Raw genomic sequence first — 23,807 nt, 5'->3', positions numbered from 1 at the left:
CGTAACTATGCTAATAATGAAGCTATTCCCCTCCCCTGATTTACTCCAGATTGCAGTGATGGCCATTACCTTTGACAAATTGACAGACAGTTCCAACAGTAGCTGATGTGCTGAATGGAATGTCCCTGTCCAGAGGCTGTGTGCTGCCCAGTATCAGAGCTGAATGTAAACAACAGGGACTGGCCGTCCCTCTGCCGGTGAGCTTCCAGAGGCATTTGGCCAGCTACTGATGTAAACAGGATGCTTGACTAGAAGATGATCCTTGAGCAATTTGTGTTCCAAGGATGGGGAAGGGGCAGAGCTGAGTTGCTCCAGATCCCAAGCTGTCGTCATAACCATCACCAGCCAGCATCAGGCCTGATCCAGACCCAAACCCTGAACCACCCTGGAGATGGCACAGGGATTGGGCCTGGCCATCCTTCTTCCAACCCACACATCCACACCATCCATCGCAGGGATGGCTACAGATGCAGCTGTTAATCCACTATCCTCTGCAGAACCCCAGCAGCGAGTTTAGATTTAGCCCATGTTTTATTAGGATTGTTTTATTATGTATTTTAATTATGAATGTTTATATTTTAATAGTTGTGTTATGGGTATTTATTTCGTATGCCACTTAGGAGCCTTTTCTGGCATTAAACGATAAATAAGCCAATACCATAATGATTGCCTGTATGTGATTTTTCCTCTGTGAAAAACTGTTCTAGCAATTAAAAGAAAATGCAGCAAATGGAAAAGAAGACACACAAATGCTAGTCTGTACCTGCGATTGAGCAGTTAGAGTGCAGAAATCTCACTATATATATTTTTTAAAAAAATACTTTCTGCTGGAGTAGGATTCTGCTTTACAAAAGCAACTGAGTCAGAAAGGAGAAGACTTTTTCTAGTCCAAAGAAGTTCCAAGTATTTGCCATGTCTGATGATTCAAACACCAGGGTAGATAGGAAATTCCCCATGGAGTTCAAACTTGTTTACTGTTAACACTTGCATGATGACTATGTACTGCTTCAAGTATCAAAGGCAATGTGCCTTTAATTACCATTGCTGGGGATCATGAGTGTGGCTGTTTTGCACATGCCATGCTTGAGGGCTTCTCAGAGGTATCGCCATTGTTGGAACAAGATGCTGTGCTAGATATGGTGTTCTACCCACAGAGTAAACGATGTTTTACACTTCTGATGTTTCACTCTTGGAAACTAATATAATAGCTTAAATTAGTCCTTCATATCCTATTCCCTTTGTTTTTAAGTACCTAGTTCATACCATGAAGGGCTCTCTACCCTGCGTAAATATTCCATATTTTAATAAATGAAAGGAGAGCTCAAACTTTCTCTCCAATGATAACAGTTACAATGGTGCATTTTCTTCCATGATATTTTTCTCTGCCTCTTTCAGATGCCCTCAAAGGAATTTCCTTTCTGACTAATTTAAGGTGATGGCTTTTGTCCAGGCACTGTCATCAGACCTCCACATTATCTCTCAGTTCTGAGGAAATCTTTGGAAACTTTTAATGAGATTCCTCTGCATACTGCAAGCTTTTATTCTTCAGAAATCAACAGAGCTTTTGTTTCTGAGAAGGAGTGATTCTTTTCTTTTATTATATGCTGAAAAGTTGAGAAATCCAATTTATATAAAGCTCTGTTAATAATGGGGTAAATTATAGCTGCAAACATCATGGCAGCAACAAATTAAAATTGCAGGAGGCCTTTGAAATGTTTGACAAATAAATGATTCTTCTCAAATGATACACGGCTGCAAATCTGTGTGCCTGGTTTCCCTGTTGAAAGATTTCTGCATTTCTAAACAAAAACCTTTCCCAGAAAGGAATCCTGACAAGTTTCAGTTTGGGAAATATTAATTTGCCTTCTTGCCAAATATGAGATGATTTGTTATAGCACTTGGAAAATCATACAAATACTAATATATCATGAATACAGAATGCATGAGAAGTAGCTAGCTGGTCACCCTTCTGTTATCAAAGCCTTGTGGGTGAGTGGAAGGGCTCATTCACACTTTCACTTGCCCCATTTTTTAAAGAATCACAATGTACACCAATTAATTCCCCTGAGTCTGAGAGCTGTTATTGTTCTGCAGCTGTGTCTTAAGAAAATCCAATCTTACCCGCTTACTAAGACACCCAGTAATCAAAGTATCTTTTTTTAATTTTCTGTGCACCTGATAAGATCTGATTCAGCAGGTAAGATCTGATTTTTGCAAGGCACAGTCACAGAGGAACAATTTCTCAGATCCAGAGGAATTAATTGATACACAATATGTTCAAAATACAGGTCAAGCGAAAGTGTGAATGAGCCTTAAGTCACATTAAGTAAAAGGCCTGTTATTACAAATAATCTCTTCAGATTTGGCAAGCGGGAAAATTAATACTCCCTAACCTCGAGCCACAGGTGTGGGAGAATTCAGCATTCCCCTTCCTCACATTCCTCTAAAATTAAAGGCATTCGTATTATCTTTGTTTTGGGGAAATCTTTGATATTTGTGAATGTGCATGACCTCAGATTAGCCTCATCCTCCTGGCTGGCTGTGGATATTTGTTTGTTAGTGCAATTTGCTCACATATTCATGTATCTGAAGCCTGTGCTTTGCCCTAAAGCCTGCACAAAGGGTGCCTGACATGTGCAATACTGGCACATTCATGCAAGGAAACTGCATATGACTTTAAGAAGTTGTGTGTGTGTGTGTGTGTGTATTCTTGCACTAGGACTCCATCCTCCAGCTACAGCATGACAACTGTTCAAACACAAATGGTTGGGGGGGGGGGAGGAATCTGACTGCAGGAGGTCTATTCTTGCTGTGGGAGGGGAAGTCTGTCCGCTCCTTTAAACAGCAACAAATAGAAAGGAGAGCCACGCATTCCAATGCTGGAGGGTTTTTGAAAAAACCATATCCTTCAAAGGAAAACAATGCATTTTTCAAAAGCTTATGACAGCACTTGCTGTTGAAGAGGAGCATAGCTTTGCTTGAATTTCCTACTTTCCCCTTCATTGTAATCTCCTGCACCAGGGGAGTCATTCTGGCCTGAGAGTCATGTGGTTCTTCAAGCCTCTCTTGGGAGAGGATCAGGAGCAGCCTAGGATGTTTTTCTGCTGTAGGCGAAACACCCCTCTGCCAACGGCCTGCCAGCCTCGCCACCACAACTGCATCTTCACCCACAGATGCACCCATGCTGCCAGAACTGTGCAGCAGCAAGGGCACAGCGTTAACGACAAAGGCAAGAGCGCTGTGGCATAGTTGAAGCCAGGGACGGGCTAGCAGCAGTACAGTGGCAGGGTCGGATCTGCTACTGGGGCAAATTGCTTTGCCTGGCCTCATGGAAACGCCGGCCTCCTTAGAACTCTCTCCAGGCCACAGCCCTCATTGGTCCCCTGCTTCACACCCTCCTTGAGTATTTTTCTCTGGCTGAAATTTATTCTTGAACTCAGATCCTGCCCTTTGCTTGCCCAGATGGAGGATAAAGAGAAAGTAGCCCACCATGCAAAGATGGTATTTATATCTGTTGCTCCACCCACTTTTGCTGGTGCCCTTGCCCACTACTAACATGGTCCAAGTGGAGATCTGGCCCTTGACCTGAAAAATAGATGAGTTATGTTTGCTTCTTTTAAGTTCACATTGTCAGCAATGTAGAAAATACTGTCCATGTGATAGGGCACTGGTTATCAAATGGGTGCTTACCAAGTGTAGAACATAACATGTGCACTGGACGTATGCAATACAACTATATGTTTTAGTCTCGATTTCTGTGATCTATCTACAGTACAGTGGTACCTCGGGTTAAGTACTTAATTCGTTCCGGAGGTCCGTTCTTAACCTGAAACTGTTCTTAACCTGAAGCACCACTTTAGCTAATGGGGCCTCCCGCTGCACCACCCGAGCATGATTTCTGCTCTCATCCTGAAGCAAAGTTATTAACCCGAGGTACTATTTCTGGGTTAGCGGAGTCTGTAATCTGAAGCGTATGTAACCTGAGGTACCACTGTATCTTCCTTTGGAGATAACAGGCACACGTGAAAAAAAGACGGTGAGAGATATACCTGAGCACATACTTATTTTTTACTTTGTTTTGAAGGTTCATATCCTATATTTTGACTGGAGTCCACAAAGCAGCTCACAACACGCATATACCATATATATATATAGAGAGAGAGAGAGAGTGCGAGTACTACACTGCTGGCCTTAAACCTGTTGTTTTGTTAGAGTAATGATAATAATAGAAGCAATATTGTATGTAACACTAATGCCTCACAACAAATGAAACTGATCTGTAGGAAACGCAACTTGAAAAAAAAGACAATGCACGTATTTTTGTAAATCAAGAAATCTTTGATAATATTTTTTCTAGTATAAATACAGCATTATAATAGTTCCAGAGGAAAGATAGCACAAAAATGAAAGGTGCCTCCCGACAGCCACTATTTTGCAGTAAAGATTCGAGGTGTGCACTTCAGGTGTGCACATTTTAAAATCCACTTTTCCAAAAAAACAGACTGTGGTTGGAAAGTGATGTGGAAATGCACTGAAACTTTTAAAGCGCAATTTGGTGGAACTTTATTACATATATTAACAGCAACAATCTACAATATCAGTTACAGACAGTATGTCTTGAGGTCTGGAATGCTTCGTTGTACTTTTGACCTTTTGTGTTTTAATTTTAGGTACATATCTATGATTTTGAATGTTTTCTTTGTCCTCTGTGTTTTCTGTGTTTGTAATGCTTTATTTAGTTATGTTATTCATATAACAAAAATTAAAATGTAAAAACATTAAATAATAATAATAGAAACAGTGGTAGCATCACTGAGCATTTATATACCACATTTGTATGGTTTTAAAGTGCTCTCCACAAATTAAACATAGTGATGAAATCTGCATTGCATTCAGATTTGCATTTGATTCAGCAAGGGAGGGGGAGAGCTCAAACCCACATCCTCAAATAACTTTCCACTAAACAGGAAACAAGAGACTCCATTAACATTTTCTAACTGGAAAAAAAACCCAGCCTTTAACCAAAAAGACTTCAAGAGGAGCTTGCAAAAACCAGTAATTAGGCAATCCCTGCCCTCCAGCTTATCATCTAAAAGTTATGACGCAGGCACCAGGAAAAAGGGATGTGAAGGAGCAAGAACCCAAGCTCAGAAATCTTAAGGCCACAGACCTGTTAAGGACCAGCTTGGATGCAGTAAGTTCAGGTAGCCTGGTGGAAGACTTGCTGCCAGGTGGAGACTGAGGGGGAGCCACAGAAGCACTGCAACAGCCCAGCAACTTCTTTGCTCTGAAGCTCATTGGAATGGCTGCCACATAGTCCCACTTCGCACATCATGCTGAGCCAAAAGTTATTTTCCAGCAGGACGTTGCCCACATTTCTGTGCCTTCTGACCTCCCTCTTTATATTTCTCCTCCCCACAACCACACATACACATGCTTGCAACTCATGATAACCCTTGTTGCATCTGATAAAGTTCACTGTAGTCCACCAAAGCTTATGCCACAATGAATTTGAAAGTCTGTAAGGTGCCACAAGACACTTATTTTTCTCTCACTTTCCTAGTGAAACCTGGTATTTACTATTGCCTGTAAGGTGGCAAGCTCATCTTTATTTGGGTATAAGTCAGACTGAACTAAAAATTATTTCCGAGTAGACATTACACTGCAAAACTAGCTATTTTCAAGACGTCACCACGGCTAATTAAAAACGGACCTACTTCAGCACTGGACTTCAGATCCTCAAATGGAACTGATCCAAACAGGTCAAAACTGGGCTTCCGATAATTCAAATGTCCTTATATTCAAATCAGTAGGTATGAAAGTATTTGTGCCGATTGCAGTGTGGGACATTGTCTGAATGGACCTACAAACAGGCTCTGCAACGTGGTGGGGTTGCCACTTGGGGAAGACATAGGGGTGCCCCTACTTGTGGGATTATAGACTAAGCACTCTGGGTGACAAGTCTGGTTGAGGGAAAGTTTGATTAAGTGGGGCTCCCCCATTGTGAGAGATGGGGGAGGAGAGCTGAAGTGGAATTTTTCTCTCCTGACAGAGTGGGGTGCACATATTACAGGGCCTTAGTTTAATACCTGTGGCTCTTAAGTACAGTATAGGTTGATATCGCAGTGGTGGAATTGGGGCTCTCCAATTTCAGTGGCGTCCTATGTGACCGTCTCTCGCGCTCTGTTCTACAGCGTTGTTGTGGTGGTCCCTGCAGCACAGTGCCCAGCTCAAGTACACTGGTTGTGCGACCTTAAAACTGCCTTTGGATATTGAATGCTGAAATGTGTCTTGCTGGGCATGTAGCTAGGAATTGCCAAGATGCTTCCTCAATTTCAGTAGGTGGGGGTTCAGGTGGAGAGGCTAACTAACACGTGGGTAGTTAGGAATCGTTTGATTTCTGTTCCTTCCTCTAGAGATACTGGTAGGCTATCCACCAAGCCTCCCTGGTTTGTGCTGCTATTGAATGCCAGAGCAGTCCACCACCATGATCATTCAGGACTGGATCACCAGCAAAGAGAATGATCTGGTTTGCATTACCGAGACTTGGATGAGTGAACTGGGTGGGTTTGACCTTACCCAGCTGTGCCCATCTGATTTCTTGATGCAGCATCACACCAGGTTTGGGGGGGGGGTTCCTAAGGGAAGTTTTGCTATTGTCCATAAAAGGACCGTCTTCTTTTCCAGAAAACCTATTACTGTATACCTTGGGACAGGCTTAGGAGGTCTGCACCTGATCCTGGACTAGAGAAAGCACCCCCTTGAAGCAGAGGGCTTACTTTTAATGTTTGATGTCTCACTGTGTTTTTATATTATTCCGGAAGCCGTCCAGAGTGGCTGGGACAACCCAGTCAGATAGGTGGAGTAATAATTTTAAGTTATTGTTAGTTCCTAGTAGGCAATTATAGTATTTCGCCACAATCCTAAATTCCTAGGTGATTATTATTATTATTATTATTATTATTAATTAGATTTATATTACCGAGGGCGGTTCATAGGGTAAAAATACAAGGTAAAAAAATACTGCGGTTAAAAGCAGCAAAACAATAACGCCCCCAACAAACAATTAAAAAAGCCGTGGAATATCATTTCTTATTAGATTTATATAGTTGGGGCTATGAATCCTCGATTTCTATATATACTTGGAAGTCCCCGAACACAACAGGGCTTCCTCCTGAGCAGGCAGCGGGATCACCCCGAGGGAATCTTCTCTCTCTCCGCCGGATTTCGCGACGAGCTAGGCCACCTGCGGCCGCGCTGGCCCCGCGGGCGAGGAAAGGGACCTGCAAGCGCCGAGGCGCCCAGGAGAGGGCGAGCCAGCCGCGTCCTGCCCCCGCCCGCCAACCGAGCAGCGCGCCGGCCGCGACAGCAGCAGCAGCAGCAGCAGCGGCGACTTTTTGTTTCGGCGGGGCGGGCGCATGCGCTCTCCGCCGGCAAGGGCTAGAGGAGGGGGACGGACGGGCTGCTCTGGGAGCTGGCTGCAGGCGCAGAGCGCAGCACCGCGGAGGGCCCCATGGCCGCCTGCTAATGGGCCAGCGGCGCTCGCCGGCAGCCGGACCACGACCACGACGATGCTGCTGCCTGTGGAGGCCGACCGGGTGCCGCTGAGCCGACGCAGGCCGGGCATGGAGCCTTGGCAGCTGCTGTAGGAGCCGCCAGGAGGAGGCGGAGGAGGAGGCGGCGGCGGAGGAGGAGGAGCGGGCGAACAAGCGAGCGGAACAATCCGAAGCCCCCCGGCTGGGGCGGAGGCGGATCGCACAGCCCAGGTGATGGAGAAGCGCCCGAGCCGCTTGCATCCCCACCCCGCCCCCGCCCAGCATGCCCACTCCCCAGCCTTCCTAACGGCCCGTTCTCCGGAGCCTCGGGGCCCTTCCCATATCCCCTCCCCGATCTCCTCCTTGGTCACTCCTCCCCCCCCCCGATCCTTTCCAAACCCTCGCCCACGTTGCCAACACCGCCTCCCTCTTCTCCAGATCTGCCCGTCTTTTTACCCGCCCCCCCGTCTCCTCTCGTTTCCTGAGGATCTTCCCTCCCAACAAGGGCCTCCTCCATCCCCTCCCACATTATTATTATGGCCCTTTCCCACCCAAACTCCTGGCTTGGGTGCTTAAAAGGCCGAGAGGCTGTGACGGAGGAGGGGGGGGGTCGTCCCTGCCTGGATCCTCTTAAAGGCCTTCCGAACACCCCCTCCCCATTTGCCACGATACGTCGCCAAATTCATGGGAGAGTTGCACAGTGCCTTTGAGTTATTGCAGCCTCTCTCTCTCCCCCCCCCCTTTCAAGAGCAATGCTGGGAAGCCCCCCCCCCTCCCCGCCCTGCCCCCTTTTTCCTTGCTGCGCGCAGGTCTGGAGGCTGCTTTTGCTGCCGCTTGGGTCTGGCAGCGAGCTTTGGAGGGGTTACTAGAGTTCAGACGCAGCTGAGCTCGCAGGAGGGGAGGGTGCGGGGGGGGGGGGTTCCGCAGCAAGTTGTAGATTAATGGAAAGTGCTGAATGGATAGAAAAAGCGAGGTTCGGGGGAGTGGAAGGGCCAGGGGAGTTAGGAAGAACTGGCTTTCCAAAGAGTGCGTCGGCTCCTTGCGGTGGGATCCTAACCTCAGCCAGGGTGGTGACCTGGGTGCTGAGGTTTGGCAATGGCACTTGCGGCTCCCTGTTCCTGAAACGCTTTCGGTCTGTTCACCTTACTGTCTTGCTGCCGAGTTAGCCCCGAGCACCTAGATCCGGAACTGGTTACGAGGAATTAAAGGCCTGTCGAGATCAATGGCATGCCCCAGGTATGTTGGATTGGAGTATGGACGATGGCTATTTGTTTATGGTCAGTCGTCGCGAGCGTTTTTGTTTTGTTTTTTACAGCGAGGCATGCTTTGCTGCAAATCCGTCCCATTTTGTGTGTGAAACTCGGTATTAGAGACAGAGAGAGAGAGAGAGGAAGGAAGCTTGGAGTCTGAAGAGGTCCATTTGTAAAGCAAATGCTTATGTAAGAATTATTTCCCTTTTCTCAGTCTGGTGAGCAGGGCAGTCTGCCTGCACCTCTCCCTCCCAGCCTGATTCTTTTAGGCACCTTAAATTAAAGCTTGCAATGTCTGTGTGTGTGTGTGTGTGTTGGGTTTAAAAATAATAATAATCTTTCTCTTTGGAGCTGCAGTTTGCCTTGACAGATGGGTAGCTATTGGAAATCTGCCTCCCTGTCAGGTATTACTTTGTCCTCTGGCAAGTACAGGAAAGGAGTGTGTGTGCTAGGGAGACAGGCTGGGCTGGAGAAAAACGTGACTTTAAAGATAATTTAACAGGCTCCACTCCTGCGCATTATATATTTTTAAAAAACCCAACACCTTAGTATGCTAACCTTTTCGTTATGATCACATGCAGATTTTGCTCTCGTTAAGGTAGACTTCTGACAATTTCGTTTATAAGCTATGCGATTCTTCTGGCTGTGATCAGCTTCAATTTTTGTTAAGAGATGTGTTTAAAGCTCACTATTTTGTGTGGAAGAGGCAAAGAGATTAATTTTCCATACATTATTGTAAATTAACACAGTTAACGTGCTGGCATTGTACTGCAGATCTGATGTACATAGCTCCTCTTGGTTTTACTTATTGTGGAGTGTAGAATTGCAATTCTCTATATAATTTTGGGGAGAATTCCACTAAATTCAGTGGGCTTTTGTCCAGTTTGGGATTGGGCTGCAGATTAAATCAAAACCACATTGTTAACGAAAGCTGTAATAAGAAAAGGATGATTTAACTTTGGTAAATAAAAATTGGCTTCTTTAATTGTGATCAATGGCATGCTTGAGTGAGTAGGCATTCTGACAGGCTTCTAGTTATACTGTTAGGAATATATTTGCAACAAAGTGATTTGGAAATAGGGTTGCCAACACTTTCTTGAACAAAGCTTCTGTATTTCTAACAGTGGCATAGCTTGTAAAAAATAATATTCAGAAACTATCTGTGGAATACAGGAAAAGTAATCTCCTACTGCATTTCTGTTTGTCTTAAAGCTGTTAAATGCACAGGGGCCTTGCTGGAAAAAAAGTTGGCAACTCAGCAGGGAATAGGCAACTGTGTGCTTTTTAACACTACTGCGTGACATAATGTCTTTCAGAGTAACCAGGTTTTCTTCTAGCAGAAATGTGAACATCTTTCAACATAGCTTTCTGTCTGCTTCACAGTACTGTATACACTTATAAAGTGAGTGAAGAAACTGATGTCAGAAGTGAACTGAAATCAGTCAAGTATACCAGAGAGGGATTTCCTGTCTCCTTTTGAAAGTGATGCAAATCACTCGTTTCAGTTCCCCCCTAATATCTCATGTCCCGGGGGTGGGAATTAAGAACTGCAGATAAATCAATATGTTGCAGAACTGACAAGTGCTGCAAAAAGGTGTGTTACTTTATAGTCTGCTTTAAGTAAACACAGCACAAAATCCATTGAATTATTGCCTTTTGCCCTTTTTAGCCTGTCTATTGGTAGTTCAAACTATTAGAAGCCCAATTGATGCTTTATATTCCAGCTGCTCTTTTCAACCAGTACTCTGCATGACACCATCACACAATGTATGATTCCAAATACCTGACTGCAGTGATTTTTTTTTTTTTTAAAGCTGTGGAACCAAATACAACTTTAATGTGTACTTGTCTTGAGTAGTAAAAGTGTGTGACGATGGTGTCCTTCAGCGTGTGCTGTGTTTACAGTCGCCGAAATTCCATGAGATTTTCTCATGCAAATAATACACTTAATTTAACAGATTATTTATTCTGTGGAATAGCTTTGCGTTCTGCTTGTACAGATTTGCATAGGATTTTATTCATCCAGCTTTCCCTCAGAGTACACCCACTGAAATTAATGGGATTTAAGTTAGTCAGGGTCATTCATTCTTGGTAGTGGCGCCCTCCCTGTGGAACGCCCTCCCATCAGATGTCAAAGCGATAAACAACTACCCGACATTCAGAAGACATCTGAAGGCAGCCCTGTTCAGGGAAGTTTTTAATATGTGACATTTTAGTGTATTTTTCATCTTTGTTGGAAGCCGCCCAGAGTGGCTGGGGAAACCCAGCCAGATGGGCGGGGTACAAATAATAAATTATTATTATTATTATTATTATTATTATTATTATTATTATTATTAATTTCATTCGGTCTGCTCTGAGTAAAAGTTGGATGAACAAAACCAGTAATTTACTGATATACGTATAAAGTGAGGAGCCCCAAAGTAGTTTACCACTTCAGTTTTTGTAGGACCAGAACTGTATTGTACATCGGCTGAACTTGGCATCCTTACCTTCTTCTACTGGAACTTTGTGGCATTTATTAATTTTTACATCCAGTACAAGTTTCGTAGTGTCTGTAAAAAAACAGATCTCTCAAACGTATATTCTAGAAGTCATCTATGTATGAATATATATACGCTTATATTGGAGATTCCCAACTGGGTGCCCACCAGGTGTTTGGGACTATAACTCACTTCTGCCCCAGACAGCATTGCATACTTACTGAGGCTGATGGGAGTTGTAGTTCAAAACATGTAGAAGGCACCTGGCTGAGAAAAGCTGCTTTAGATACCCGGAAGCACAGCACAGATTTGTATCCTTGAGTTGGTTCAGTATTGTTTCAGCCGGATATCTGGTGCATTTTACTCCTTTTGTGAATCTGCTGTACTTGCACTACATATGTTACATAGGTATCTTGGGGCGCACACCCCTCTTCTCTCACCCACAGAGGTGGTTGTTGAATAAAGACTTTCAGAAGACATCTGAAGGCAGCCCTGTACAGAGAAGTTTTTAATGCTGGATGTTTTACAGTGGTTTTTATAAATTGTTGGAAGTTGCCCAGAGTGGCTGGGGCAACTCTGTCAGATGGGTGGCATATTATTATTGTTGTTGTTATTGTGCCTGAATTTTTATAAGTGTTGTGCAGTTATTAAAAGATGGGACAGCCCCTGCCTGAAGGTGCACAGTCTAATAAGACAGGATACAAAAGGGGGTGGGGAGAATGATGAGGTAAAAGGAAAACAAACTGCCTCTGATTGATTGATTGATTGATTGATTTTCTATGCCGCCCTTCATCTGAAAATCACAGAGCAGTTTACAAAACACACACACAAAAATACACAGCATAGTAACAAACGAAAACAATACTCCCCACAAACGCTTTAGAAATATTGTACCACTAATTTGATTTATCCTGTGCTTGCAGGATAAATTGTATAAAAGTGCCAGAGAGCCCACTAAAGTTAAGTGTGGGCCAACTCTTTTGAGAAGGTGTAATTTGCGAGACATCTGCAAGGACAGATCTAAATGTCTGTGGATGCAGACCTGAATGTTGCCTTTCTCATATGGAACTTTCACTCCTTTTAAGGCATGGAGATACACACTGACATCTTCCAAATACCACATGAGAAGCTGCCCCAAGAGCTCCTTTCGTGGAGCTGCCTTCTTTTCACTAGAAGGAAGGTGTCAGAGTAGTGTCCCTGGAGACCTGCCATTTTTTCACTCACTTGGCAAAGCGTGGTCAAAGCAGGAGCTTTCAGATTGCTAAAGTGCCTTCTCTAGATTTCCAGCCACTTCAAGGTTGCTTTTCATTATTTATTGAACATAAGATGAGCCTGCTGAATCAGGCCAATGGCCCATCTCGTCCAGAAGGTGATGGTGGTCCAGCTTCAGGCATGCTTGCAGAAACTGGTTACTTAGGCTTCAGGCCTGGTCATGGCACAGAAACTATCTCAGTCTCACTGGTTGATGACATTTGTTGGGGGAGAGATGGAAGGAGTGTGACCCTGCTTGTTCTCTTCAATCTCTTGACAGCTTTTGAGACTGTTGATCATGGTATCCTTGTGGATCGTCTCAGGAAGATGAGGGTTGAGGGCACTGTGTTTCTGTGGTTCCGCTCATACCTCCGGGGCCATTTCCAGAAAGTAGTTGTGGGAAGCTGCTGTTCAGCACACTGGGAGCTGTCCTATGGCATCCGCTGAGGTTCCATCTTGTCCCTCATGCAGTTTAACTATATGAAGCCTATGGGAGCTGTCACCAGATTTGGTGAGAAGTGGTAATCAATATGCCGGTGACATCCAGCTCTGCATCTCTGTTCCATCTGAATCCGGAGAGGCTATTGAGGTGTTGTAACGATGCTTGGAGGCGGTGATAGGCTGGATGTGGCCCCGCAAACTGAAGTTGAATCCTGATAGGACAGAGATGTCATGGGTGCCAAGTTCTCATGTCCAGGAGGTAGGAACCTCCTGTCTTGGTTGTGATTGTACTCCCCTTGAAGGAAGAGGTCTGCAGCCTGGGGGTGCTGCTAGATTCAACACTGAAGGCTCATCCTTGGTGGCTGTGAATGCAAGTTGCGGCCCCTTTTAGACAGAAATGACACGGCTGCTGTTCTCCATTCTCTGGAAATGTCCAGATTTCATTATTCAATATGTTCTAGATGGGGCTGCCCTTGAAGACAGCTCAAAAATGTCCAAAATGCAGTGGCAAGATTACTGGCTGAGGTTCCATTGAGTTTCCACATAATGCCTGCTTTAAAACAGCTGCACTGTGGAAACTTTGATGTGACCAATGTCTCTTGACAAAACAAACAGTAGAGGGAATATTTAGCAGAATTGATGCGCTGGGAAAGGTTTGAATGCCACAATAGGTGCACTAGTTGGAGGCAGGAATTCTGACACAGTTGAGACCTACCAGACAAGAAACTGAAGTTGCTGATAGTTTGGAGGTACATCAAGATGCGGATAGGTCTAAGCACAGACAGGAGGAAAAGGCAGTGGGTGATGGATTAATAAGCACACTTGGAAAGGCAGTGAATGAGTGGGAAAGTCATATTTCAGTGATGATTCTTCTAGAAAGAGGCCCCCAGATGTTCCACAGATGTTCATAACTGGTCAGTGAAGAAATCCAGCAGAATAATGAAAACAGAATCTGAACTGAAATTCAAGCAGGCATGGAAAAAGCAGCTGGAGGAGGAAGAGAGGACAGGGTAAAGAAAGAGCTGTGGGTGGGGAGAGCCTTTCCCCCATTCTCTGGAGCCCCTAGGAAACTCCACAGATCTGCTGAGGCTGGATGGGTCATGCATGACTGTGGGCAGCCTGAGCAAGTACCCTCTGCCTCGGGCCTGTCAATTGTGAATACCTGTCTTAACTGTAACCAGGTAGGCAGTGTCGCATTAATCTTTCAGGATCGAGATGTGTGGGATAAAGTTTGGTCTCTAATTCATATGTTTGCGGACAGAAAGCTGTTACTTGAATTAAAAAGTTGTCCAAGGAAGCACCTGCCACCCACCCATTCTAATGGCAAGTTAGATATTCATTCCATGTACTAGAGAAAGGGAATTTCAGTCTGGAAAAGGCAACTTGAGAGGAAGGTGCCGGAAGTTCTCAAGCCATAAGATTCCCGCCTTTGTCACCCTACCCTAATTATATATAGATATGCTGCAATAGACAAGATGGGAAACTTCATAATATTGGCCTGAATGTAGATGTTGGAATAAATATTTCCAGGCCAGGTTTGAAGTTTCAAACTCCTACCCTGCTAGCAATCTGTTTTGCAGAAATCAAATGCTCAAGGTAAGCCCAGGCATAGGGGTAATTCTAGAAAAGCAAATTATTATACCTTTAGCTCTTCTCTAAGATACCATAACTGACTAGAAAACATCCACAAAGGGCTTAGCAATCTTTAGTGCAACCTGGCGTGTTGGGATAATAAAAAGGCAGATTAGGATTTTATTTGTATGCTTCAGCAATTTGATACAATATGTTTGCAAGGGACTTGGTTGCACAAACTTAACCCACCCACCCCCTTTTACAGGGTTGCAGCTCTTTTAGTGAGCCAGCTAAATTAAGAAATTAAAAAGGGCCGAGGAAGTGGGGACTTGATTACCTTGATTTGGCAGAGGAAGTTTTGATAGCAGATTTTGGAGTTAAAAATAATTAACTTTTGTCCGTACAAATTAAAACTGAATTAGGAAACTTTGTTTTCAGTATCAATGTAAGCAGAAGAGCTTATTTATTGTATTTCTATCCCGCCTTTTTCTCCAAGGAGGCCATTGTTCACCCCCTCCTCAGTTAATCCCTACAACAACCCTGTGAGGTAGGTTCAGAGGCTGGCCAAGGTCACCCAGTGAGCTTCAGGACTGAGTGGGGATTTGAACCCTGATCCCCCAGGTCCTAGTCTGACACTCTAGTCTTACACCACACTGTTTTCGTAGAGTACTTCTGCTATGGGACAGCTATATACCATATTTTTCCGTGTATAAGATGAGCTCTTTTTTTACCCAAAAATGAGGTTCAAAATTTAGGCTCATCTTATACACGGGTTGTGCTGAGGGGGACATGCAAATGGTTTTTTGGCGTGAGCCCAGATTGTAAGCGGTAATTGGCCACTTGATTGTTGGGGGGAGGGATGCCGAAAATCTCTCACCCGCCAGAACGCAGCACACAACCACTCGCGTCGCAGCTGCCTGATCACCGCCATTAGCCCTTCTGTTTGCCGCTGCGGCAGCCAATAGACAGCTGCCCTTGTCGCAGCAAGCAGGAGCATGATTGGCGACCGCTGGTGATGATCAGGGAGCTGATAGGTGGTTTCTGCGATGCGAGAGGCAAGCAGGAGGGCTAAAGGTGGCGATCAGGCAGCTGCGACGTGAGCGGTTGTGTGCTGTGTTCCGGCGGGTGACCGATTTTCGGGATTCCTCCCTCCCCAACAGTCAAGCGGCCAATGCCAAAAATCGCTCACCCACCAGAACAAAGTGAGAGCCCGAGATTGTAAGCAGCAATTGTAAGCGACACGAATGGTTGTGTGCTGCGTTCTGGCGGGCGAGCGATTTTCGGCAACCCCCCCCCCCAAATAATCTTCCCCAACAGCTCAACCCCCCCCCATTTTTTTTTCTAAATTTTGAGGCCCAAAAAATAGGGAGCGTCTTATAGACGGAAAAATACAGTAAATTAAGTAGGTAAATAAATATGGGAAAGCAAAACGTCATTTAGAGAAGGATCTGAACTATTTTCCTTGAAGCTTGAATTTGTTTTATTTGATGTTTTAATGTGTTGTAAACCACTTTGAGAATTTTTCTTTAAATATAAAGTGGTAAAGAATTGAAATTAATCATAATTAAAAATTCCACTGGAACAAACAAAAAGTGCCTAGACATTCTCTTCTGGCAACTGTAACCTAGGTTTAAGGTGCCATTTGGCGATTAGCTTTTATATCTCTGTTTCTAATACTCATGGTGGTGCCATGCTGTTTTTATTGCCATTGTCTGCATGTTTTTAATCCATTTGCCAACGAAGCTGAGAAGAGCACCCTTCTGTAGATAGAATCTTGGCTGCTGTAGCTAAGAACTTAATTTATATTAACTTGGGCGGTGGAATGCTTTTGGAGATTGTGTTTTCCACAGCTTCACACACAAAACAGTTGATATCCTTAAAATGCTTAGCTTGCTTGCCATGCCTTTCTGCACAGATTTCTTCCTTATGAACCCTTAACAATCCCACTTTGATATCATTTGGAAATTGCTCAGGTACTGCGATGAACTACAGGGTGGTTCCAGTGTGTGTGATTCCAGTGAAAATTCCAGTGGAAATTCTGACAAGCCCTTAACTACAATACTTACTTTCTACCTGAGGTTTAGCAGTATGATTATTTTCCAGGGTGCACAGCATACAGAAAGAAGCGTTCCTGTTGTTGATACCATTTTGTATAAACCCCACAATAGTCAAACTGCTTTTTTGCTTTCCCGCAGCCAGGAGGAGTTCTTGTCTTTGTGAGTGTGCAGGCAACAGGTTCAGTTTGTGGCATCACCAGTTAAAAGGGCCAGATATGAAGTTGTGGAGAAGACCCTAGCCCAAGACCCAGGAGCAGCTGATGGGGAGGGTCACTGCCATACACCTGGCCTCCGGAAAGTGGCATTGCTGCTGCTCACCAAGGGGGGAGAGGCAGTAGGGAGGTTGGTACCCTGGCAGGAATGCCAGGTGGGCACTGCCAGTGTGCCTGCTGGCCTGCTAAGCGACAAATCGCTCAGAGCCAGCAGTAGATCCTGGTCTACCTTCTGCCCACTCCTGCCCCACACCACACATCTTAATATAAACCAATGTTGTATTCATCTCTAGGGTTACCTCTCTGGTCCATTAGAAACATACTGTATTTTTCAGTGTATAAGACGCCCCTATGTATTTGGTGGGACTCAAATCTAATAAATTTGCACTATACGCTATCCATGACGACCCCTACTTTTAAGCATAATTTTAAAAGAAAAAAACATAGTCTTATACACGGAAAAATACAGTAGTTATTTAACTATGGCCAAACATTGCGAAATACGCCATCATGACCTGAGGATGATGGTAATACTTGAACTAGTCCAGTGCTACTTAGCATGGTTGCCTACAGTTGTACAGCTACAGTTACCTTATTTTAGTTTTACATTTTTTTTATTTGAGAAAAACAAATGGCAACTGTAGGCTGATCCCTATGTATTTCACAATGAAGAGAAGAACTTGGCAGTGAATTAAAAAAAAAAACTTTGCCTATTCTTTGCTGAAAACTGCAATAATTACTATTTAAAAAATAAAAAATTTTTCATTTCACAGTGTTATGTGTTCCCATAAGCATTTCAATTAGCATAATATCAGGCCTGTAAAGCACAAACTTTTTTTTTTAACAAAAAAGAAAAGAGACTTTAATTTCTCTCTCTCTCTCTCTCTCTCTCTCTTTGTCTTGCCTTCCAAGTTCTTGGCTGCTCTTTGACAATGTTTGGCTGGCATCTTCTCCCCACTGGGGGAGATGCAAAAGGGCTTTTTCTCACAAGACCGCAATTAGGAAGAACAGGAATCGCAAGGCATTGGCTCCCCTTGTTCCCTTTGCGTAATCGTAAACTCCAAAGACCTTGCCTGTTTCATCAAATGCTCCTCCTGCACTTTGAGGGCAATGAGCATAGAATCATAGAATCATAGAGTTGGAAGAGACCACAAGGGCCATCGAGTCCAACCCCCTGCCAAGCAGGAAACACCATCAGAGCACTCCTGACATATGGTTGTCAAGCCTCTGCTTAAAGACCTCCAAAGAAGGAGACTCCACCACACTCTTTGGCAGCAAATTCCACTGTCGAACAGCTCTTACTGTCAGGAAGTTCTTCCTAATGTTTAGGTGGAATCTAAGGCAGCTTTAACTTCCTCATGTTTTGTAAATCAGAAGTATTTTACTTTATTAGTTAAAGTGAATGGTTGTGGCTTTTCTGATACTATCTCTATTAATACAGCCTGTAAGTGGGGGGAAATTATTGAACAACTATAACCAGGAGATACTGTACATTACCATAGTTTTCTGTGTATAAGACAACTATTTCATTATAAAATAATGTTAAAAATTGGGGGTCGTCTTATACATGTATAGTGCAGGGACGGACGGACGGGAGATTGGTTGCAGCCGCGAGCAGGAGTTTGTCAGTGACGATTGGTTGGGTGATTGGTGGCTGTGGCAATCCCTGTTGTTGATTGGCTACTGCTGTGGTAGTTGGGCAGGCGATTGGCGGCTGCTGAGCAATTTCTGGCAATCTGGGCAACCCTCTCCCAAAAAATGCTCAACAACTCTGGGCAATCTCCCCCCATTTTCTTAATTTGGAGTCCCCAAAAATAGGGGTCGTCTTAAACACAGGGTCGTGTTATACATGGAAAAATACAGTAATTTTGCAAGAATTGGTGTTGCAGGTTGGAACAGAATCTTGACATAGAATCAACAAGAAATGGCTTTGCCAGGTTTCTGTTTGGTGAGTTCACAAAAGCCTGTGTAAGAGAGAAGTTCAGTCAGGGTAGGCTTATTTTTTTTAATAAAAATATGTTTAAAACATATTAATAATACACTGGCATTTTTTCTTAAGGGAAGAATAACTGCTCATTGCTTTCTGTGTTAGCTTAATTTCCAGATTGGCAGTTGTATTAAATGATAAAACAAAGTACAATATGTTCAGGGCTTTTTTTACAGCCGGAACTCACTGGAACTCAGTCCCGACACCTCATTACAAGAGAACAAGGGAGGCAGGCTTTCCTTGTGGGTTCCAGCACCTCTTTTTCTAGAAACATGGCACTGAATGTTTTTAATATTAGCTCTTCTTTCTGAGTTTTAGAGGGCGCCCATTACCAAGATGTTATTGAAGTATGTTTGCATTATGTGCCAGGCTGCTGAACTAAATCGGAGAGGCGAATACTTGAAAGCACTCGTCTTGAGAGCGAGCAGAGTGTGCTCTCGCTTGTTTGCTATATGCAGCTATATATCGCAGGCTGCAGTCTATACAATAGACTGTTGTTCATAACTGAAGGGACGTCATATCTGAATCTCCTCATCAATTCTTCTTCTCCGACCACTGGCACGACAGTGTATATAGCTGTGGATTAATGTTTTGGTGGCTGGGACTACCGTCCTAATGGTATTCTGAGGCCGAAGCAGATCTATGAAACTCTTTTGGAAAGCCTTTCCTAAACCTAGATATTAACGAGCCTTATAAAACTGAAGTGGACACGGGTTGAAATGTTGGCAAGATCAGCTGTGCTTTCTTGCACAATCCATTTAAAGGAGCTGTATGCTTTACACACAGACACACAGTTCCAAGATACTGTAGTAGTGTTGCTGTTGTATAACATCATGTATTCAGTTTTGTTGTGTTAAATTGCTGCCTTTCATCTTTCTCTCCAATCTTCTATGATTCTCCTGCCTGCTACATAAGTGTGTTCATAGCAATCACACCTTTTCCTTACCCACCTTTCGTGGGTGAGCAGCCGCCTCTGAGTTGTACAGGTAGCCTGCCCTGTGAGTATTTTATGCAAACTGCTTAGAGGTTTTTGTCTTATCAAGCAGCCTATCCATCTTGTCAAATGCTTTGATTCTGGCAATATGAACTCACATTGCAGTTTTTATGGATGATTTCCAGTCATGCCTGGTTTATATGGATTTCTCTCTTGCAAGAAGGTTTCCTTCCGAGTTACTTGTTTTTATTACAAGACTATTGCAGATTTCATTAGTCCTCAGTTGTACTAAATTCCTGGTCCTGCTTATGTATACCGATTTTCAGCCTTGAAAAGCAACTCACACACATTGTTAGGGATCCTGTTTTTATGGCACTATCGTATTATTTTCTGCTTGATTCCCGTGACACCTTTATAAGCTAATCAGGTTGTCAAAACATAATCCTTATCTGTTAGATGTGCTAGAATTCTTTCATGCCTTACTAAAATGTATCCAGGGTTAGAGTTGGTTTAGCTCTGTTTTGTGGTAAAGGCAACAATCTGCAGGCTTGATCTTAGAAATGTGAAACGTTGTTGTAATGGAGAAAATTCTGCAATTACTGGCTTAATAAATGGGTGTTATTAGATAGTAGGCTATCTTCTTTCTCCACACCCATCTCTTCTATTCTTTCATTTGAACCATATTTTCAGTTGGATTATTTTTATGACTGAAATGGTAACTTGGGCTGGTACAATAAGGCCTGACTATTACCATTCCACTTCTCAATTTATCCACCTGCCTGTTGCTCATCCATGCCGTGCATAGATTTTGTTCTTCCCTTTTGTAAGTATTCAATCCCAATGGCTGGTTTAGCTTTCATTTGTTGTATTCATGCACATAATTTCCAAACTGTCCACTCACCCACACCCAAGTGGAACTTGTTTTTTAAAACAGTGCTCTGAAAAAGGGATTGTGAGAGAGTAAGTGGGACTTAGAACTGTGCCAACAGTGTCCTTTGCTAACAGATTCCACACCACAATCCAAAAAGGTCTATAGCAGGGGTAGGTGGAAAGAAGGGACCATGAACTACCAGTGGATCTCCTCCCACCTACTGGTTCCTCAGATTCATAAACAATACTGAGCTAGTTGGATCTTGGTCTGATCCACTGTCACTTCCTTTGTGTGTGATTAGGATCACATATTTATTTATTTTATAATAATTTTCATACCTCATCACATTTCCAAAGGAAGTTTTAAGCAGTTTAACACAGACCAGTTAAGCCTTGAGATCAGGGGTATCAAACATAGTGCCTTGTAGATGCTGTTGGGCAAGAATGCCTGTCAGCCTCAAGCAGCAAGGCAAATGTTCAGGCATGATAGGAGTTCAACGACATCTGAAGGAAAACATGTTGGCTATCCCTGCCTTAGATATTCAGTGATCCTGAGGGTGCACTTTTGAATTGTAAATTTAAAGTCTGTCAATGGACCGTGGGAACACTAGTTTTTAATTATCTTATGTGTAGATCACTTTGCGACATTGCTTTAGAATGCAGTTAATAAATTAATTGCAGTAATAATAGTTTTTTAGTACACCATCTATGACTTAAATAAGCTTACCCCTGGCTTAGCATCTTTGATATTGTGACGTCTCTTGATATCACATTGTTTTGAAGACTCCCGTTACCACCTTTCTCCTTGTTTAATTGGTTACTACTTTGTCTTCTCTTTGGTTAAGAATAATTGGTACATTTAGCTGTCTGTGTCTGTGGTTTATGTAGGAAAAAACAAGTACAGTCAGTCTACTGCTATGCAAACTATGCGCTGAAAAAGACTTAACTGCAATTATAGGTTTGTAGGCGTTGGGTTAACCGACATCTCAATTGAAAGCCTTCACCCGACTGAGCAGTAATGCAGTGTCCTTCTCATACAACAGAGCCTATCTGTTGACAGTAAGTGACTGTGAGCGCTGAAAGCTACATTGACAGAAGGGCACTTTATGCAGTTCTCCCAGTTCATACTGTCATCTCTTTGGTGACTACACAGCACCTCTGGTCAGTCCATCAAATATCAGATGCATTACTTGCATTTTTAAAAGTTCACATAGAATATAGCACAGATCAAAGTTTTGAGGCTTTATGCCCAGACTGAGTTCAGTTATTAAAAGGGTGTTGTTTAGTCATATAACAGCTGAGCTCAAATTGACTCAATGAGCAGACATCACTTCAGCAGCTTTCCATGTGTGTGTCTGCCAGTGTTCAGTATGACTAAGATTTGTAGCCATAGTTGGTTTTTTAAAACCATGGCTTAGTACAGTAGCTGGTTGTGTGTCAGTCTACATGGTGATAGTGTGTGATAGCTACATCCAGCACTAGAATGTGGCCCCTGGGGTGTGTATGTTGGCCAATGTTGAATGTGGCCCTTGAGACAAAAAAGTTCAGCAACCCACGGCTTAGTGTGATGTACGAATGTTGCCCAGAAGCATAACTATACTTCGTTTATTGCCGTCAAACGATGTTCTGAATCCATGATAAGTTAGTGTATGGGCCAATGGCTTGCCGCTATGTGCAAATTGAGCACCTTTCCCTAATCATGGTTTGTTTAGCCAACAACCACAGATGCTCAGAAAGCTACAAAGGCATGAGGCATTTGGGAAACAAAACAAGCTTTGCAGAAACAATCCATGGTTTATTAGATTCCCTAGGGTCGACAAGCCATGTTTAACTTGGTTTTTGATATACAAACCATGGTTTACTGTTATGTGCAACCAGATGAGTGTGTTTTTGCTTATCATACATATCGTCGTCCAACATAGCCTTGGGTGGTGTGAAAAAGGAAGGCTTTAATGTTGTTTAAAATACAGTGGTGCCTCGCAAGACGAAAATAATCCGTTCCGCAAGTCTCTTCGTCTAGCGTTTTTTTCGTCTTGCGAAGCAAGCCCATTGACGGCTTAGCGGCTTAGCGCTATTAGCAGCTATTAGCGGCTTATCGGCTTAGCGGATAAGCAGATTAGCGGCTTAGCGGCTTAGAAAAAGGGGGGGAAGGGAAAAAAAACGCAGGAACTCGCAAGACATTTTCGTCTTGCGAAGCAAGCCCATAGGAAATTCGTTTTGCGAAGCACCTCCAAAACGGAAAACCCTTTCGTCTAGCGGGTTTTCCGTCTTGCGAGGCATTCGTCTTGCAGGGCACCACTGTAGGGGGAAAGTTTGACAAGGAACAAACCCTGTTTTTAAAAGCGGCCTAGAAGACTTCACCTATTTTATGGCAGGTCTTTTGTCCAATGAATCATACAAACATTCCTAAAATGTGAAACTGTAGAAAATATCCTGCTTCAACAACCCTTTTAACATGCTTTAAAGACTTTATATGGAGCAACTGAAATGGTAAAAAAGAGTCCAAACTTAAAGGGTAGCTGGTTTATTTTGAATCTGAAGTTAAGCTTCCCCCAAATCTAAAATAAATGTGAGTGAGTACAAAATGGTGAAAACATTGCAGCTTAATGCATTGTGGTGAAATTGGGGGTACTTTTTATGATTTGTAGCCCACCTGTGTGAAAAATGTTTACCATCAAACTTCCATCTACTTAGTCAGCGTGAACTGTACCGAGGCACGTAAGCCAGTGGTCTCACTCTGTACAAGACAGCTTCATAAATTCTAATGCTGTGGATCCTTTGGTGTGCCTAACTTGCTGTCTTTTGCTCTTTACAGTCTGCTACCCATCCATTGATAAGGAACAGAATGGCTGCCAAGGAGAAGTTGGAAGCAATGTTAAATGTGGCCTTGCGGGTCCCAAGCATCATGCTTTTGGACGTCTTGTACAGATGGGATGTCAGTTCCTTCTTCCAGCAGATCCAAAGAAGTAGCCTCAACAACAACCCCCTCTTCCAGTACAAGTACTTGGCTCTCAATATGCATTATGTGGGTGAGTATGCATTGGCTGGCCAGAGCATTTATTCCCTGCTAGTGATGCATTCTGCCTGAAGCAAAACCTCTCTCAGTGTATTCAAAGCATCTGATGGTAGTCAGTGTCTTAATAGAGAGGTTTGAGTTGCTAAGAGGCGTTTAAAATCATTACTTCCTCTAGCTCTTGAATTGCGTGAGGGAAAGC

At 43.5% G+C, this 23,807-nt stretch overlaps 1 protein-coding gene across 3 annotated transcripts in view; it reads left to right on the top strand.

Moving 5' to 3' along the window:
* The first annotated feature begins 7,424 nt into the window (after positions 1-7,424).
* RNF145 (ring finger protein 145) overlaps positions 7,425-23,807 on the top strand; it is a 57,049-nt gene continuing 40,666 nt past the window's right edge. The window contains exons 1-2 of one of the 3 annotated variants that reach the window (XM_081851520.1): positions 7,425-7,766; positions 23,408-23,621. In XM_081851520.1, the coding sequence (XP_081707646.1) occupies positions 23,438-23,621 (184 nt within the window). In that variant the 5' untranslated portion in view covers positions 7,425-7,766; positions 23,408-23,437. Of the gene's footprint in view, positions 7,767-8,518; positions 8,772-8,844; positions 8,975-23,407; positions 23,622-23,807 lie in introns of those variants that run through there. The other 2 variants (XM_081851519.1, XM_081851521.1) reach the window with 2 other exon arrangements.

This window comes from Podarcis erhardii (assembly GCF_964252035.2).
Source record: "Podarcis erhardii genome assembly, chromosome: 2".
In the NCBI taxonomy this organism is placed as follows: Eukaryota; Metazoa; Chordata; class Lepidosauria; order Squamata; family Lacertidae; genus Podarcis; species Podarcis erhardii.
The sequence above is the reverse complement of the archived record's forward strand: the minus strand, read 5'-3'. Positions and strand labels throughout refer to the sequence as shown.